The sequence below is a fragment of the Agelaius tricolor genome, unplaced genomic scaffold (assembly GCF_023055355.1).
Source record: "Agelaius tricolor isolate 1412-34295 unplaced genomic scaffold, bAgeTri1.0.p SCAF_11, whole genome shotgun sequence".
NCBI classification, from domain to species: Eukaryota; Metazoa; Chordata; class Aves; order Passeriformes; family Icteridae; genus Agelaius; species Agelaius tricolor.
The window spans coordinates 15,044,295-15,064,211 of NW_027269271.1; the positions used below are offsets into that span (position 1 = coordinate 15,044,295).

General features: G+C 38.5%; 1 protein-coding gene across 8 annotated transcripts in view; it reads left to right on the forward strand.

The window, feature by feature from the left end:
- Nucleotides 1-13,843, forward strand: part of ZNF644 (zinc finger protein 644) — a 74,820-nt gene extending 60,977 nt beyond the window's left edge. For 7 of the 8 annotated variants that reach the window (XM_071436315.1, XM_071436313.1, XM_071436316.1 and 4 more), the window contains exons 5-7: nt 102-707; nt 10,625-10,727; nt 11,220-13,843. In XM_071436315.1, coding sequence (XP_071292416.1) covers nt 102-707; nt 10,625-10,727; nt 11,220-11,412 — 902 coding nt within the window. In that variant the 3' untranslated portion in view covers nt 11,413-13,843. Of the gene's footprint in view, nt 1-101; nt 708-3,249; nt 3,373-10,624; nt 10,728-11,219 lie in introns of all 8 variants that reach the window. The other variant, XM_071436318.1, reaches the window with a different exon arrangement.
- Nucleotides 13,844-19,917: the final 6,074 nt, after the last annotated feature.

A 19,917-nucleotide genomic window follows, 5' to 3' on the forward strand; every position in this document is an offset into this window, starting at 1 on the left:
CTTGCTTTAGCTTCTTGTCAAGCCTCTCTTCTTGTAATTTGCAGTTGTCATGTTTAACTGTACATAATTGTCAAAAAACATTGTAATTATTTTCTTTGTAGCGATTGAGAAATCTGAAACTTCCTCTGAGCATACATGTCAGCTGTGTGGTGGCTGGTTCGATACTAAAATTGGATTGTCTAATCATGTGCGAGGACACCTGAAGAGGCTTGGCAAAACCAAGTGGGACGCACACAAGTCTCCCATCTGTGTTCTGAATGAGATGATGCAAAATGAAGAGAAGTATGAAAAAATCCTAAAGGCTTTGAACAGTCGCCGTATTATTCCCAGACCATTTGTTGCTCAGAAATTTGCATCAAATGATGACTTTTTATCTCAGAATGTTATACCTCTTGAAGCATACCATAATGGCTTAAAGACTGAAGATATATCTGTGTCTGCATCGGAGGAAGAAGGGCTGAGTTTCCTAAATGAATGTGATGAAACAAAAGCAGTACTGCATGATGAAAAAAGAAATCAGTCACTTACACTGATAGAACTCCTGAAAAACAAGAGGTTAGGAGAAGAGAGGAATCCTGATATTTCCCCTCAAAAGATTCATAATCAAACTGCAAGAAAGAGGTTTGTTCAGAAATGTGTTCTTCCATTAAATGAAGACAGTCCATTGATGTATCAGCCACAAAAAATGGACTTGACTATGCAGTCAGGTAAGAAGGTGTTTCTTGACAACATTTCCAAAAAAGTCATATAATTCATAGAAAATGTACAAGTGCAGAGTATTTTATTTGGGATTCTCTTCATTTAATTCTTGTTTCATTTCCAGAGGACACTTGACTGCGAGAGGTAGCACAGCAAATTTTTCTGACTTGTTTTTCCTAAAGCGAAAAAACCCCTCAGCAGCACTGAAGGGTTTTTGCATGGAATATAGTTCCTGTTCTGCATATGCCTGGGCATGCAAATTGAAAGTGGACACAAAGTGAGCCTCAGTAAGGAAGAAGACACATCCTGCAGTAAACAAGTTGAAGTGTCTATGCATACTTGGTAGACTAACAGTTCTGAAATGTTTGGGCTTGCAACCCTGTTTTTGGGCAGTAAAACAGCTGGTTTAGGAATACTGCATTTAAGTTGTCAAGGTTTGTGCAAGGCAGCATTTGCTCAAACTAACAGAACTGTTGATCCCATTATAAATGCATAATACTGCATTGGTAAATCACTAATTTTCATGGGTTTAGGCAAACATACTCTTACAACATAGATTAATTCTTGTTTGTTGCAAATTGTGGCTGCTGTGAGAAACTCATGCTTGCTTAGGGCCTGTCGATCCTGAGTGACAACCTGTGCTGGTTCAAGCTTTGCTGGCATACAGTTGTAGCCAGCAGGTTTCCAGTGCACGGCCTCTGACCAATAAGGACCTAGATTGTCCCTCCACTGAGAATTGTGCTAATGAAACAATTCTACAATCAACTTCCTAGCTACTCTGTATACTAATAGAGCAGGCTTTTAGGGTGATGTTTTTAACTTACTTGTCACATGAGAATTATTTCTAGTCTTGGGGAACTCTTACAACATCCTTTTTAATGTGTATGTAGAGCTTGCATTTACCGGTTTCTTGGTTGGACACCACCAATGCTGCAGGATTCTCAAGACTGGAGAGCAGGATCTTATTTTTATACCCCTGACTTTTTTTGTGCTGTTTCTTTTCTTGTTATTAACTAGGTTTGTAAAACTGGCAGTGCCTAGTACTTTTTCACCTGTATTCTTTCTTTCTTTAAACAAAAAACCCTAACAATCTGATGCGCTCAGAAGTTCTTTTAGGGGCTATAAAAGTGTGGCAATAAATTTCTTAAGAAGGGTGGCTTTCTAAAATGACATAGTAGAAGTGGAAAAGAATTACATTTTACGATTTTACATCTTCTGTACGTCTGTGGTTGTCCCTTAAGACAGGAGATTGCTTAATAAAGGAAGTGTATCTTTGACAGGTTTAATGATTTGAAAAATAATGCTCAAGAATAGTTTGCCAAACCTGACACTGTGTTTTGCTTTCTGTGTAATATTTACTGCTCAATACTAGGTAGAACCCGTTTGGTTATGATGAACAACCAAGTAAAAATAAACATATGCTCGCATAGTACTAACAGTTCTGAATGGAGCCCGATAGTTTTCTGTGGCTGAGGTAACAGAATTTGATAACTAATGCACTGTGCCAGTTGAGTTAATAAGAAAATATTTAACATCAAGTTGAAAATCTTCTTTTTTTTCCTTAAAAAGGCAAATATTCCTAATTCTGGTTTTAGTTTTATAAAGGCTTTTACCAATCTGGTGGTCTTCTTTTGTAACTTGCCTGAAAAAACAGCATGTCTTCTGTGGGCTGCTGGAGAATAGCATTCTTTCTTTCCTGCAGAGACTTTTCAGCTGAGTAGTAGCTTTTCATTTATTCTTCTAATAATTTATTAGTAGAGAACCTGAAATATTAGTTCACCAAAACAATATATCTTTGGTAAAATACAGGGAGAAATATGGTGAAGTTGAGCAGGAGATAAGTTATAATGGTTTCTTTGTCTGTAAATGAGGAGTTCAGTATTGTTTCATTGTTTTCTGTGATAAATAGCATGTTATTTTGTTGATATTTATTTAGCACAAAGATTTTAGCAAAAAAAAAAACTTCAAATCATTTACTTTCATTATCAATTGTGCATCTAAAGTAATGAATAGAAAATGCACTGAACAAAATGTTTTGCCTAGCAGCTGTTCAGTGGTTTGTTTTACCATGTTTTCTCTGAGCCTTCAACAGCAGCCTAATTTTAGTATTGAGTGCTTTAGTCTTATGGGTAAAACACTTTTAATTACCACTTTGTCAACTTGACTTTTCAAATTCTCTTTATTGGAAATTCTGGAAACTCTGAAATTTCTCAACAGAATTGTGCTATTCATATTGCAGGATTGTATTTTGGAATTAGAGTTTCTTTATGTGGAGATCTGTAGGAGCTTGGTAGTAGGTATTAAATGCAGAGTAGCCTACTGGGCTCAAGTTGCCTCCTTTCTGTTCTTTTTCAAATAACATGGTTTGGCTTAAAGCACTAGGTGGAAAACTAATAACTGTTAACTTGGATCCTTCTAATATACTAAACAATTGCGTCAATGCAGTGAATATATTTTAAACCATCTTTATTGCAGAAAACTTTTTACAACGCTTTGAGAATTTCATTTTTTGAAGAGAGAACTGGATTATAGTTTTCTTTTGAATGATAGGTATGCCTGTGAAGCTTAGAACGTGTGTGCATTGCAATACGACGTTTACAAGTGCTGTTAGCCTGTCCAACCACTTACGCGCTTATGCACGAAAGAAGAGTGCTGGACTTTTGACTGGGACAGGTATGTTTTGTTACAGATGTAAAAGCAAGTCTGTCTATGATACATTTTCTTCATCAGACTGGACAAAAGCATATGTTAATTCAAAATAATTTTGAAGCTTTTGCTGGTAAAGAATTTATTTGCCATAAAACTTCAGCAACTTGTAAGAAAACGTATGTTGCTGTTGTCCACTCTCATGTCTGATTTTCATTCTTAGTCTTTGATTTTGGATCCAACATTTAAGGTATGTAAGCAAAACTAAGAGATGGTTGCTTAAATTCATTCTCCTATGATATCACAACTTCCAAACCAGATAGTTGGCCTTCAAATGAAGTGTTTCAAAGTATCTCAGAAATGAGAGCGGTGGGGAGGAAAAAGGCAACGATACAACAAGTAGTTTTTACTGTCTAGTACATACAGTTACAAAGAATACTTCAGTAAAATGGAAAAGCAAGTCATTTTACACTCTGTATATTTCTAACAATATATGATACGCAGTTGGTTTCATATCTTATTTGGCTCACAATCCAAAAACTACCTGCTCTGACATTGAGTGAGGGTAGTACAGTAGCATTTGGCACTGCTATTAATGTTTTTTATTAAAACACACTTCATTTTGAAATTCTTCTAATATGCCATATTTTGATTTGTTTTCAGAGACCTGCAGCTTGCTTGGCTGTAGGCAGTTTCTGAGTTTACTTGGATTATTGCTGAGATTAATGGGACTTCACATGGTCAACAGCAAATTGAGGAGCAGAGATGCAATATAATGAGGAGAATTTGGAGATATGAAGCCTGAAATATTCTGTAATTAAGAAGGGCAACCATCAGTTTTCTGTGTAAACAAACACAGACTTTTACATAATGCTCTTGGAAAATGTGTAATCCTTTTTTGATCTGCAAATGTAATTCATTATGCTAAGAATGGCAAACTGAGTAGCAGGCTTACTCTGTAGAAGGCTGAAAGTAATATTTTTGTAACACAGGCCTGTGGCTGCCAGGTCTTCTGTTCCTTTACATTAGTGCCGTAACAAAGCAGATTTGGAAGGAAGTCAGCAGATGCAGTATTACCTAACATGTAGAAGAATATGCCTTTAGTCAGTGATTCTGAAAATTTTCATATTTATTCAGTAGAAGGCTGATAGTAGTGAACTTCATTTACCACTGCTGTGATTTGATCTTAGTCCTGTGGTAAATCCCTTTTCTTATAGACTTACTGAGGAAGTATTTTTCAATAGCTATATATTTAAATTGCACATTAATAACAGTAAATCAATGAAGGAGACACTGGCAAATAGGATACTACAGAGATTGAATCCTAGACAAGCACTTTGTACCTAGCTTCCCTTTTGCTAAGTGGGAAAAGTGAAGGAAGCTGGTTTAGGTACTTTCAGGGATTTTTGTTTGTTTTCTCTAAGAAACGTATTTTGCTAGTCAAGTAGTTGCATAGTCATCAGAACAGATGCCACTTTTCTTAAAAGAATGGAAAGAAAACTCATGAGTCTTCTATCATTGGACCTAGAAGTTGGTTTTGAATCAGATTGGAAACAAAATGGGGTTAGAAACAAGGTTTAAATAAAAGGTTAGAAACAAAAGTTTGGGAAAAAAATTTTTTTGCTCTCAGAAGCTGGAGCTAAGCCAGATAAATAACTTATACCATGGATAAAGGCCTGTCGCTGGAACCACTGACTTAAGGAGTCAGTGTTGCGTTCTAGCTGTAACATCATGCAACCAATGTGTATCTATAGCAGCATAGTCATTACTCTCCTGCAACTCTGTGAAGGTTGTAAGCTTTGCTCAGTGACTTCTCACTCAAGCAAGCTTAATGCAAGGCTTGTAGATCAAAAAATACACTTTAAACAGTTGTTCTGTTTGATATTCCACTTTATAATACAAGTTTTGTGAAGAGAATTATTTTAATGCAAGATTTCACTAGTAGACACTAGTTTTAAAGCACATAGAAGTACAGTCTTGTTATGAGTGTTGCTCTTGAGTAGATCTCAGGTTTATCTTACTAAAAGATGGTTGTGGTTGAGAGCAATTTTGAGATGTCTTCAGTTGGGCCTCAGCCGCAGCTAAACCTTTAATGGTCTTCAACCATTGTATGGAGACATTGAGGACATGTTTATACATGTTGCTTCTCATTAAGCCTTTCTTATATCTTCTTAAAGCAAACATAACTACCAAAAATAAATCACATCAGTTGAATAATTATCTCCGTTTCTTCCTGTAACAAAATAATCTGGCAGTTGATATGGGACCTGTCTAGGCACTACCATTTATTAGGAGAAATAACATGAGAAATGCAAGATCCCTGCATGCCACCAAAGTGAGGCCTTTCCCAGCATTACATTAGCTTATGTACTAGTCTCAGATTTTCCATTTGTCTGCACGTGTTTTTGATATTGACTGTTACCGTGTTGCTCTTCCAGCAGGTGTCCTACTTCTTCAGTCAGTAATGTCATCATATTTAGTTAAATCTTAGCCTATTTTTCTTTTCAAATGCAACTCTACAGTTTTAGCATATAGTAGACATGGTTAAGCATAATGGTAGCTTTGGAGAATGGACTGAAGAAAAACATCCTAGAAGTGAAAGTTCCTAGGCTGTTGGCTGTTTGAGGTTAATCTTTATTAAACTTTATTTGTGCCTATACCAATGCATTATAGATCCACTGTAAAGCAAATACCTGTGTCTTCAGATGTATGGCTGGAACTTTTTTTGTTGTTGTTATTCAGTCCAATTTTTAACAATGTAATTGCTCATCTTGAATAGATGTTAAATTTCCTTTTATACCTATTTTGATGTATGCAACACATTGGTGTTTCTCAGAGCAAGTGGTCAACTTGCTTCTTTCTTCTGAGTATCTTTAGAGCATTGAACAAACCTACACAAAATCTTCAAAATGCATCTCGCTCTTCTTCGTATAGTTGTATATTCGGCTTCCTTTCTTTTTTTCTCTCTGGGCTTCTCTTGCTCCCTCCTGCCCTGGCTCTCCCCAAGTCTCTTGATTCTTTCTTGCACCCTGGCTTTTTACATCTTCTCTTTGTTGACCCTTTTCACATACTCAGTCTTTTCTTACTGGCTTTCATCTTCTGGGAATCACCACTTTCTTCTTTGGTCTCTGCTTCTATAGGTGGAGACTGCTCTGTCAGAAGTTTGGGAGGGAACAGTAAAGTACAGAGCAAGGAGTCTGGCCTTCAAGCCAACAGTGTGACTGAGGTAGTGGTTCATGAGGGCTGCTACGCGTTCAAATAATTTCAAATGTTGTTTTGTCAAACTTGTAGCTTTGGGATGTTTGTGGTGGAAGCATATCAAGTATGCAGGAATCTGAGATCCCCTGGCTTTGCGTGTCATTGTTCTGTGCTGTTACAGTCATAATGAATCAACTGGCATGATGAGCTCATTTTCAGCATCTTATAAAATCCTACAGAGAGCAAATGATAGGAGGGGTTTATTTAATGTACTTCACTGTGCAGTAGTGATGAGGATAGATAGCAAGTGATTGAATTTGAAAAGTTAGTGACTAAATGTACAAGATAGTTCATTATTTTTCACTTGGCAGTGTTTTCAAATGTTTATTTAGTTCCATTTCTGCGTCAAATTATTCAACTTGCTTTAGCTTATGTACACTTCGACAAAAGTAATGAAGTCCAAATAAAAGACCCAGCTTCAGTTTTCCTGAAATAAGAAGCATTTCATGTTGGCGACATCAGGAAACAGAGCAGTGTAATTTGGAACTGCAGACCAAATGTCACGGCATTAAAGGACATCTAATTGTGACCTGTCTAGTTCACTTATGCATGCTCATTGGAACCTCCTATGTCCATCTGCTTGTAGTCTTTTTTGATAAGTCATCACAGAGGTTTTTGTATGCAGAGCTTTTACCTAGCATATATTTTTCAAAGTAGTGTGCTCTGAAATTGTACGTAAGTACCTCAAGTAGGATCCTCCAAAGTTTGATAGTCATTTGTTTTAAATGGATTGTTTCTCCACCATGTTGTATCGGCAGTTTGAGGATGTTGTGTGACTGGTTGTTTACAGGAAGTTTTTCAGTTATCAGCTAGGAAACACCAGGTGGCCAAACTTGAAAGAAAGAGAGTTCTTCCAAAAAGAAGTAGGCCTTTATGGAGAATGAGGAATGATAGTTCGGAAGCTGTGATAACTACAGAGTAGCTGTTAATGATCAGTAGTTCCTACCTCTCTATAGCAATTTGCTGCAGTTTTCATGCAGCTTACTAGACCTAATTTATCCTTGGTCTCTTCCCAGACATGATAAAAGACTTTCTGAGGAGGTCATGTTTTGTTACAGTAAAGGCATAGAAAAAGCAGGAACTGAGTTTTGGTCGGAACATGGCTACTTTATGGGGAGGCAATGGCTGAGGCAATTGTGTGATTTAGTTAATGTTTGCAACTTCTTGTAAGCATTGTATCAACAGAGTACTCAAGTGTGTGCATGTGACTTTATTTAAACTTGTTGTTCTCTGGATAGACAAAAGGAAATTAATGTGATGGCTACTGGTACACATGCCTCATAACTGCTGTTTGAATTGTAGTTTTCAATGAGCTTTACTCAGATATTCCTCCTTCTTCACTCACTTTCCATCTTCACTGGAGTAACTTCAAAACATGCTGGTGCTGCTTTGAGCTCCCTAAAATGTAAAAGAATATGTTCACTATCTCAGAAGACAAAGGGAAAAAAATGACCCTTGCAGAACACAGGATTTGTGTTCTTAGTGTTTTCTGTCTTTTATAACTGCTTCTTCCTTGGGCAAATCTACTTTCAAATTTAGCTAAGTTGCTCTGAGAATTCATAGCGTAATCTGAGTCCTTTTTCGTGGTCTTTTACTGTGGTATTTTCTTCTCTTTGTTTTATAATTTCCTTATATAGAGTCTCCATCATAAATAGCTGAAAGAACATGCCCTTGCTTTTGTTTTCCTTGTTTTCTCACTGTTCATAGAAAAGGTACCTTTCAAGGAAGTAGAAACTGCCTCTCCTGGTTCATTATGGCAATTTCTGTCAGTGTTGCTGTTGTTTGATTGCACAGTAGTTCAGAGGGGTTTTTTTCTTAGAAGATTATACACATACACACACAAACCCATCAGTGTCAGCAATCTGTTGCAGAATACCAACCCAGGTCTTGTAGGAAAGGGAAAGCTCTCTGAAATGCTCCAGATGCATGTGAGTAGAATCAAATTTCTTGATGAGAATGAATGTCTTTGCCAACATCAAGGAAATCAGCAAGTTCTTGTTCCAAGTGCAGTTTGCCCTCTCTAGGAGGAGTCTGTTGTCACTATTGCTTCTTTTTTTCCACTCATATAAACTGACATCAACTAACTTATCAGGTGCAGCTCATGGACATGTTTGCATTCAGGTAATACCAGCTTCTGTTTCCCTTCTCCCCATGATGTTCCAGAAGATGGCAAAGGCAGAGCTTTTGCTGCAGTAATTGCTGCAGATAAGTTGTGCCTCATACAAACAGTTCTCTTCAAAGCATGGGTGTCTGAGTTCCAGTGTTTTATCTGCTTGCATTGCTGATGGTGTTACTGAAGTTGTGGTATGTAAAACACATATATGTGGTAGTTCCTACCTGATATGATAGTTAGCTTTTTTCTTCCTAATTAAATGAAGAATATGTTTCTTGTGAGAGAATGAAGTATTAAGAACCCCTTGATGCTTTTCCAGAAGCATCTTGGCAATTTCTCTCTCTCTCTCCCCCCTGCCACCTTGGGTTACTGCCTTTTTATGCAGACTAGTTTTGTTGTTGCTGTCAGAAAAAAAATGCTGTTAAGCCTCATTTTCCTAATGTTGATCTGAGGAAGTCTCTAGGTTGGTGTCGTGTTTCCACTTATTTTATTGGTTCTCTGATACCTTCAAACCTTAGATATTCATTCTAAATTTTAGATAGGTAGGAATCCTTAAGCCGGGGATAGAACTGGAAAATGTCTAGTATGTCTACCAAGTTGAAAGTTGGGCTACAAGGTAAAAGCTTGAGAGGTGCTCATTTGGAGGGCATGAGAAAAATTAAGGATACAGTCAAGACTGTGTGTTCTTTAAATCAACATGTTTTACCTCACCAGACAATGTCTTATGCTTCAGAATGCTAAGAGGTTAATTCTTCTGTTTCATATTCTAGGAGTCAAAACTTAAGCCAAGTGTAACAATTTTTTTCCCCATTTTACTGTTAAGATGCTTCAGTAGCATAGCATTATGCCTTCTTGGTATCAAGAATACCACCTGGTACTGTCTTTCTGGTTTCTGTGGAGTTTTTGTTGAAGTGGTGTAACTGGTTGTTTGCAAAAGTTTTTGTGTTGGATTTACATTGTTGGTGTCTTGTGTTTTGGAATAGAGTGTAGCTAGATACACTTCTCAGTTCAAGCAGTCACAAACTTCTTGAGCTTTATCAGCTGTTCGCATCATAACAATATTAATTCCGTTTAATCCACTCATCCCCCACTTTGGCTGCTTCTTAGAATCTCCAGGTTTTGTCTCAGATTCCCATTACATTTGTTTATGGGAGATGCAGACCTCAGAGCTGTCTGAACTCATTTGCTATGTTTCCTATTCACACACGTTACTTTCATATGCAGTTTCAAATGCTTAGACTGAATTTAAAAAGGGGCCTTGCCATCCCTGTTGATTGTCCTAATACCAGCTCCCACTGCCAAGGACTAATACATAGTTTTTGTATGCCTCATTAGAATTCAGACAGGAGTGAAAGGGAAGCTTCCTTTGAAACTCTTAGAACAAAAGGACAAATTTTTGCTTTGTGTTGAAAACAAATGGCAGGTGTTTTATTCAAACTAGGAATTCCTGATTGTACTAGCTGAAAGCTACAACTTCATAAAGTTGTAACTTGGTTGAACATGAGTGGTCTTATGATGGTACTTGAACTACAAAACAAGTTCTGAGATTTTGACAGTGTTTTATGCATGAAAGGGAATTACCAATGGTGCTTTGCTTCTGTATAATTCTGCAATAGGTTTATAGGTGCTTGCTGATACTAAAACAACAGTTTAATGCTGAAAGTCAATTATCTAGTCTTTAAAAGAGCAAGCACAATGCTAACCTAAAAAAAACAGCTTCATGTGTTCTCCCAGTATATTTCTTAGAATACACTGTAATTGTTTTGGATTTACGTTGTAATTTAACTACAGAAAAACAAGGAGGTAGATGTCTTTTTATTATTGCTATAGGGAATACTTACTGAATATCTCTGTTTGACTAACACTCATTGAAGTATTATTTTCACATATGAAAATTTCTCTTCTTAGCTTTAGACTGTAAACAAAAGAAGTCAAGGTCAAGATCTGGAAGCAAGAAGAAAATGCTGCCGTTACCTCATAGTGCTGATGAAGTTTACATACTCAGATGCAGGTACATAGTGTTGCTTTAACTGGCAGAATACATTCTTAAGAGCTTACTAATGTTAGTCATAAAGAGTTTCATTATTTTATCCATAAATGTTTGTGATTAAATTGAATAATGACAGGGGAAAGGAATTGCCTGTTTTCATTAATTTGAACAAGAGGATTTGATTCAGTCACACTTGGGTGTTAGATTGCCAGTAGTTTCTCTAGCTAAAATCTTACTGGTCGTGTCTGAGTAATATTCTGAACTTCAAAAGAAACCTTATATAAGAAAAACAGATTGTTATTACTGGTATTGAGTGTGAGAATGTGAGTTGTATAAGCTGCAGGGTTTTGTGCTCACAGTTAGTACTAATGAACTCAATTACTAAGTTTTTCAGCTAAAACATGTAGAAACAAACTTCAAGAAAATTAAGACTTTTCCTCTTACTGTCTTTGTTTTATAATTTTTCAGTAGAGATAGATGTATCTTGATGGATTAATTTTAATATTTGCATAGGTTTTGTGGTCTGGTCTTTCGAGGACCTTTGTCTGTTCAAGAAGACTGGATAAAGCACTTGCAGCGACACATTGTCAACGCAAATCTTCCACGGACTGGAGCTGGCATGGTTGAGGTCACATCACTACTTAAAAAGCCTGCTTCAATTACTGAAACTTCATTTTCTTTACTGATGGCAGAAGCAGCATCATAGAACACAGAAACATTTTAAATTTTAATTGGATGTAAATTTGAAATACTTCATCATTTTTTAAAATAAATGGCTACACTAAATTATGTTTATAAATGCTAAAGAGAGAAAATAGAGGAAGTGGATTACAGTAACATCATAATAAATTGAATACTTAACAGTTACAGTAAGTAGTCTTTATATTTTATATAGGGTGGAAGATGTGTTTTTAAGGTTTATTATGTTTTTGTCAGTTACTGTGTTCACTATCAGTACAAGACCATTATATGTATGGCAGCCATTTTTAAATTGTTGCACATGGGTACTTAAAGGACAGATTTTAATAAAACAAAGAAACCACGTTCTCTTCAGTGTTACCCAAATCAAGGTTCTGTTTATTCCAAAAAGAATTACATAGTAAAATAAGATACTATTATATTTTGTTTGTATGTATGTAGTGTTTTGTATAATACCAAGAACTGCTAATACAATTTACTCAACTTAGGGCATTAAATACCATGTACTTCATAGTTCAAGAGACTGTTTTGTTCAAATAGGGCAATTAGTACTATTCTATCTAGGTGTGTAAGTGTTTTTTTTAAATCACATGAGGCTTTTTGTACTAAAAAGTGGAGGGAAACTTGTTTAAACAAATTTCTAAGAGAAATATGTACATAATACTGGAAATTTGTGGTAAGGAAATATTCTTTACTTCAGTTGCATTTCTCACTGACAATAAAGTGGTGCATCCATGCTACCTCCTACTTGTCAACAAAGATGGTATTTACCCTTGTGTTTTGTATCATAGTAGATTCAATCCAACTTTCTTTATTACAAAGCATCTTTTTGTTAACAAGTTTGTTACTTTTATGACAATTTACTTAAAGTCTGACTTGCTTACAGAAGTTTGCCTCTACTATTTTATTTAACACTGTAGAAATGTACTAATAAGCATTGCTCACTACACGGTTAGAGTAGGCTTTTCATTTATAATTCTGTTTAAAAGATTGATCATTTTAGAAAATTCAAACACAGATTGAAATGTTTCCACATATGAAGAGAATGTTTACAACTTAAATTTTAGAGCTTGTTTTGGATGTGATTATATGTATGAAAACTGTAACACTATGCTCATGCTAAGGACCTACTTACAGAATTATTGAAATAAATGTGCTGTGAGGATGGAAATATGGTGCAGGTGTCTTGGTCATGATGAATTGTGTTTGTTCATTTAAACTGTCTTCAGAACATGATTTTTGTTTAAATCAAATTAGATTCCTCTACAAATCAATTTTGTATGCAAGTAACATTTCATTTTACTCATATAGGGTAACAGATACTGTAGTTAAGCCAAGGATATGCATTGATATTTTCTTTATATGTAAATAAAGTTAAAAGCAGTTAAAGCAAGAGGAGTATTTTGGTAGAGTATATACATACCTCACTGCCAGTGAAATTGCTTTCCTATGGTATATCTCCTTACCAGAAAAATCTCTAAATAAAAAGGTTTAAAGAAAATATAAATGTCTATAATGTGAAGCATTTATTTGCATTGTGTGAATTAAGTTTGTGGAATTGATTTGTCTTGCTTGAGATTAGAATCTTCTCATGATCTTAAGTAAAAGTACATTTACTTGCAATAAACTGAATTGTTCACAGATGCATTACATTTGATTGGTGGAAAGTATGAATAAATGTCTGTCTTCCTGGATGCACAGAGTTCAGAGTCAACACATGAGGCTTGTTAATGTTCTGATAGAATAGATGGGCTAAAAATGCACAGCTGTGCAAGACAGAGGCCTCAGACAAGGCCATCCTAGCTCTGTCAAGGCTGTCATTAAATTAGTGGTGTCAGGTGTTTACCTGTACAAATTGCTACAGTTAAGTTTAGCTTTCTTGTTGAAATTTATTCTCTTGTAAGTGGAAAGATCTACATCATTACATTTAAAGGCTGGAGGAATAATACTTTAGAGATTTTAGAAAAGATAACTGGGATGTTGAAGTGTATTGCAAACAAATAGTGTATGCAGACTAACAAATTTCTGAATTTGTGAATACTTGTGGAGCTTTTTTATATGATGTGAAAACTGAAGATTTAAAGCAGTGTGTTGAAACAGAATAGAGGGAAGTGATCACATCACCTTGAATGTTTATAATGCTTTAATAGAGTGCTTGTTTACCCTTCTCACCAAAAAAGGTGCTTGTGAGAGCACCATATTTTATGGCTGTTTAGCAAATGAAAAAATCAATTAAGTGCAAATGATATTTATCTAGTGTTGTTAAGAATGCTTGTAAGGTGAAGCCATACCGTGCAGAATTTTGCGTTAGCAAAAGACTCTTACTAGATTCATTAAAATAATTTTTAAAACCCTAGTTAATTCTATTTAATTAATTAAGCCCTAATTGTGAGCTACTTTATGTAATACTAAAATAAAAATGCAAGGTTGTGTCTGAAGAGCAGTGAGCTCTAGGCTGATCAGTTTCCAAAATGAGATTCTATTGATGAAGAACAGTTTTCAGTGACAAACTGTGTGCCCTGCTGGCATCAGATCCTTGTGATATAGTTCAAAAAATATGTAGGAGTTTTAGAACTCTTCTGATTATTAAATTAATTGTTTATGTCGTTGATACAGGCTGAATAATCTTTTTTAAAGTAGAGTACTATTAGCTGTTCTTAGCCTCTAGTCCTCAAGTGGGGCTGTTTGTTTTCCTGGGTTCAGTTGTGTGGAAATACAGATATTTTTTGTCATTATCTACAAGGAACTATAAATCCCCCTCTCTGGAGTTACCAAAATTCTAAATAATGTAGTAGAAGAGGGTAAATTAAATGGGTCACTTTGTGATGCCAGTCTGATGTTGTGTGGCTTGAGGGGCTCTGGCAGTCTGTGCTAAAGGGTTGGACTTGCAGAGTTGCTCACCTAAACACCAGTTAGTCTGTTCAGGTTGGGGTAAAGGCTGCAGTGGCACAGGGATTTCTGTTGGGTTGATTTTGGTTCTTTATCACAGTCCTACTCGTTTCTGAAGTTATCCTAGTATCTGGTAAAGGTCTCTTTAGTAGTAGCCTCAGGAAAATTGTAGAAGACTACCCCCATACACTTTTCATAAGATGATGGCCTATATTCCCTAGTCCCAGTGATATTTCCAAATCAATCCTCTAAAGTAAAACTCTGTTTGCATTCCTTGAAAAGATTTTTCTGCAGAGCCTTGGGTAGGTGATGCAAGTGCCCATGGTAGCTGCTGCCAAGGGGTGGTTATGTTCAGGCATGGAACATGGGGGTGAGCAGTCAGCACACGTTGGGCGTTTATTGCGGTTTGCCCGGTCCTGCCCGTGTGTCCTGGGGGAGCTGTTTGAGGTGGGCTGCTCCCAGAGCCGAGGGGGCCAGCTCTGCCTGCAGATCCAACTTCTTCCTCAGGGCCCGCTCTCTGCAGGCAGCAGCGTCACAGGTGAGCTGCTCGCCCTCCCGCCCGCAGGGGACGGACTGACCGGGGGAGGGAGTGACCAGGGGCAGGACTGACCAGGGGAGGGAGTGACCAGGGGCAGGACTGACCGGGGGAGGGACTGACCAGGGGGGGACTGACCGGGGGAGGGAGTGACCAGGGGCGGGAGTGACCGCGGGAGGGAGTGACCAGGGGCAGGACTGACCGGGGGAGGGAGTGACCAGGGGGGGACTGACCAGGGGAGGGACTGACCAGGGGCGGGAGTGACCAGGGGGGGACTGACCAGGGGAGGGAGTGACCAGGGGCAGGACTGACCGCGGGAGGGACTGACCAGGGTGGGACTGACCAGGGGCGGGACTGACCAGGGGAGGGACTGACCGGGAGAGGGAGTGACCAGGGGCAGGACTGACCGTAGGGGCCGTAGCTGCCGGGGAGGGGGGAGTGAGTGAGTCCCGGGCTGTGTGCCTGTGCTCGTTCCTGCTGTTCCAGCCATGCTCAGGGAAATCAGCAAGCTGTTTGAGGTAAGTGATCACAGGAGAAACATGAGTTACCAACTGGGGCTCGGAGAAGAGCATCCAGAGTTTCTAAAGGTCAGTGTCACAGGACTGAGATGGGAAGATGCAATGTTATTTTAAGTGTGATGCTTTTCCTGGGCTAGTTACGGTTCTAGGTTTCCTGCAGTGCTTTAAAGAGGGGTTATGCATTAAATCTGGCTGATTCTGAAAACCTACAGAAGATAAATTGGGCTGAACAAACGTGGAAATATTAGCAGTGAATAACAAGGACTTGCTTTTAACTAAATGGTTATGGGCTGTGAACAAACCCTGTTTAGTTCAGCACTATGGTTAACAGAATTTTTCACTTTTTGTAACAGTAGTTAGTGGCCTGGATATTTAAACACCGGTCTCATATTTTAAAAATTGATTTATATAGTTTTGAGTTTGTTTAAAGAAAACCCCAAACTTTTTAGGGTGGTACTTACTTTAAAAAGCTGACTGCATTATAATTTGTTATTTCAATCCACCGTGCTTTGTAGGTGCTGTTGCCTGATTCATGGGTAGCAATTGTGATGTAATGGAAACATTTGGCCATAGTGCCAGGTTTGTAATCTCTTGCAATAAAATGTTCCTTTCTAACACTGCAGGCTTCTTGGTGTTCTTCCCATTGCTCGGAGGTGAGCTGCACTGCACGTGTTTATCATTTAACTGGGGAGTTCCCCCCCAGCCAGAGCAGTTGTGTGTTGATGCAGAGGGCAGATCTGCTGGCTGTAGCCACCTGAAAATTCGGAGAGGTGAAGCAAGGGGGAGTATTTACATTCCAGTAATGGAGACTAAGGATGAAAATCTGTGGTGCCAGGAATGCCACCAGAGCCAGGGACCCAAATCTGAAGCTGAATCCCAAGTGGCAGTGGCTCTCATCTGTGCCCATCTGCCCACTTTTCACTCTGTACAGCCTGGTCTCACTGCTGCTTTCTCCCCCAGTTAGGAGCAGTTTCTCCTTGCAGCTTTGGCTGCCGTGTGTATCTGGGCAGAGCACACTGAAAAACCCAGTCTGCCTGTTGCTCTGCAAGTCCTGGGCTCCTCCTGCAGCATGAGAGGACCCATTGCCATACCACAGCCATTCACACACACTGTAAGAGGAAAATGCAGAGGTTGATCCAACACAATATAAGAGAATGTTGAGGGATGTGTTTGCTTTAAATAAGGGCTGGAGTGGGGATCCCTTCCATGTTTTGCTAAGGCTGAACTCTGGCACTGTTCATTTTCATTTCTAGTCGCACTATAGGCTAATAAACTTGTGTTTTTAAAAAGCAATTAAGAAGTCTCTTAACTTTAGTGCCCTATCCCCTTATTAAGATTTGAGCACAAGTCAGCCAACAGCCTTTTTATAAAACTGCTTGGTAATACTGAGTATTTTTATAAAACTACTTGGCAATACTAATTCTTCTACATCAAGTAGAGGAACCTTGTGGTCCAGTAGCTGGTGTGTGGCTGCAGTGCTTACCCCTCAGGGAAGTGGTCCTGGCTGCCTTGGCTCATGGGCTCCAGTGTGCCAGAATGGCAGTGGAGGGATCTGGCAGTGTGTCACTGACTGTGTGTGCTTTGCACACATTTCCTCAAGACAGACATGGAGTTATTTTGGCTAAAAAAAAAAAACCAAAAAACCTGGAATAAAGGCATTCCTGTGGGAATGTTCTTCTCTAAGTAAATGCAAACTTTTTTACAAAAGCCCTAAAAGATCTTTCTCATGCAGGCTCCCATGCTCTTTTCATTGCAATTAAAACCCAAGCAAATGGCATTCTCACTAACTGTGAGCCCAGAGGTTCCAAAATTCCAACTCTTACTGTCCAGTTAGGGAACAAAGGGAGCCTTGGAGCCTTTTGAGACCTTCCAAGGTGCTTGTACTCCTTATGTTGTATAAATCACAACACTTTTGGGCTTTCTGTACTATATTTTCACTCAAAACTACACTTTCAACTCATAAGGTCTGAGGTTTGTGTACCAAGTGATGATAACTCTTCTGCTTTTGTATTAGAGACCTGCAACATGAAACATGCTTACATGATACTCATGGTAAGTGTTCCTAAATATAATCTACCTCTTTTTAAAAATCTGTTTATTGGAAACTGAAAACTTCACATGTAAACCTTTGATTATGTATCTAAGTCAGCAGCAGCATGTTTATCTCTCTGTGAAACTCAGCCAAATCCATCCTCACTGCTGTAGCAACAAATGCTAAAGCTCTGAATCCCATTGTGCTCTTTAAAACAGCTTTGGAAAATAGTAGACTGATAAAGGGAAAACACACACCACTAGTCTGTGTTTTAACCAAATAAGGAATTGTGTGTCACCCAGGTACAAGTCTTGCTGACAAGAAGTAATTCTTTCATCTGTCTTTTCCCTGAAAAAAACTTAATTGTGTGAAAGTAGGAAAAAGAAAACAGCCTTATTTGGATAAAAAAGCAGGAGAAAAAAAATCTTTTAAAAACAAACAAAAACCCCATAGGTTGAAGAGAAACTGCAAAGAAGAAGACAGTATAAGCCTGGGGTTGGCACCTGTTTTGTAGTCCCTGAAATCTAGCTGATGGCTGCCTTTGTTGTGCCTCCAAAGCTTCAGAGGTGCACTTCGGTTCCTGGCACAGAGGAGGCTAGGGCAAATATTATCCTTAGAGGAACAGCCATGGAAGGAGTTGTCACCCAAAACTGTTAAAGAGATAGGCAGTGACAGGTAAGAGGCTTTAAATCCGATTTCTTGTGGTGGAAGTCAACTGTACCCATTCCCTTTGCCATCTGGAGTACATTTACTTTTTAAGTGCTGCATATAAAGCATATAAATCCATAGACACTTAGTCCAGTCATAAAATAACATTAACTGCATTTCCATGTATAGCCTCAGTTACAAATTTGCTACTGAAATCTGATTTGTCAGGTTCTGTTCATGACACATTGCCATTCATTGCCTCAAAAAATTTTCTCCTTTCCTATTTGGCATCCATAATTTTGCAGCATTCTCTTCTCACTGAAATAACTCCACTGCTAAACCCAGTGTTCTCTGACTGCAGCTGACTATGAGTGCTAATAAATGAGTGAAGACCCTGACCCAGAATGTGAGTGTTCTTGCAGGATCCCAAACTCATTTCTTTGCCCTCAGGCCCAGGTTCCCATCTGGGAGCAGCACTTAGCCGCGTCTCACTGGGTGCTAACCTGACCGTTTTCATTATCTTCATTCCCAGCTTGGTTTGTTTTCCCCTTCCTCAGTTTTTGCTTATATCCACATCTTGGATTTTGTCTTCATTTTTCATCTCTCTTTTTCTTTAGGACTTTATTTTACTGCTGGCTTGCAGTGAAGAAGCTTTTTGGGAAAGTCCTATATGACTGTGAAAACAGATAGAGTACTGCTTAGTATTCTTAAAAAGCATAGCTCTTGGCCTGATTTATGATTTATTTTATATAGAGACAGTAGCTGTCTCTACCTAAATGGAGGAGGAAATTTAGAGTGTTTTAGGGTGGTTTTGGGTTACACAAACCGAAAATCCCAAGTTACATGGTACCAACCCTTGATACTGCTGCTGGAAGCTGAACTCATAAGTTACCTTTCTGTTTTGTCTGCACAGGGCTGAATTTACTGTCTTTTCTTTTTTCTTTCTTTCTTTTTTTTTTTTTTTTCTGGCAGCCTTTCTGAAATCACAGAAGTATTTAGAAAATGGAGCACTTGCTTGAATGATTTTTTGTGAATACACAGCTGGCTGGGTTCTTTGAGCAAAGCGAAACAGGGGTATTAATAAAAACTGTTAAAAACACTGGAGATAGAATCTCAGCCCATTTACTTCAAAACATAAATGCATGCATAGATGGCATCAAATTCTTAGGAAGTTAAAAGTTAAACTGTGATTTCAGATTCAGGTGGAGAACTGTGCAAGAACTATGTGAGCAGCCCTCTCCACTACCAGCAGCAAAATCAGCAGCCTACAGGTTTGTGTAATTTCCTGCATTAAGGAGCAGTTGGCACCCATTTCATAAAGGGTGGGGAGGAGAGGTCAGCCCTGCTTTCCAGTTGCTCCTGCTGCAGTGTATGTTGTGTGCTGGGCTGTGGAAGTTGTACGATGGCCCAGGCTTTTCTTCTTGCTGCGTTAGACATTGAAAGCAGTGTGTATGTTACAGGAGAGTATTTACAATCTAGATGTGTGTGATACTTGCTGCTGTAGTACCCAGATTTACTGTGGGCACTATTTTTTCCTCTACTGAAGTGGAAGGTGCTTATCTTGCTATGTCTTACAGATTTCAAACTTCCCTCCTACCTTAACAGATCAAGAATGTTAGTCCTGGCTGTCTGATGCTAGGCACTGATCTAGAGTCCTGGTCTGAGAGAGATACTGGAATGGCCTGTGAGAATTCCCAAGTAGTGAAGGCTGCATTTGAATTTAGGTGCTGTGTTGGGTTTGCAGGACAAGCTTTTGGTAGCAGGAGGGGTCATGGGGTGGTTTCTGTGAGAAGGCACTAGAAGTTTCCCTTATGTCCAGTAGAGGCAGTACTGGATGGATCCAGGACGGTCCCACTGCTGAGCCTGTCAGTGATGGTGGCAGTGGCTCTG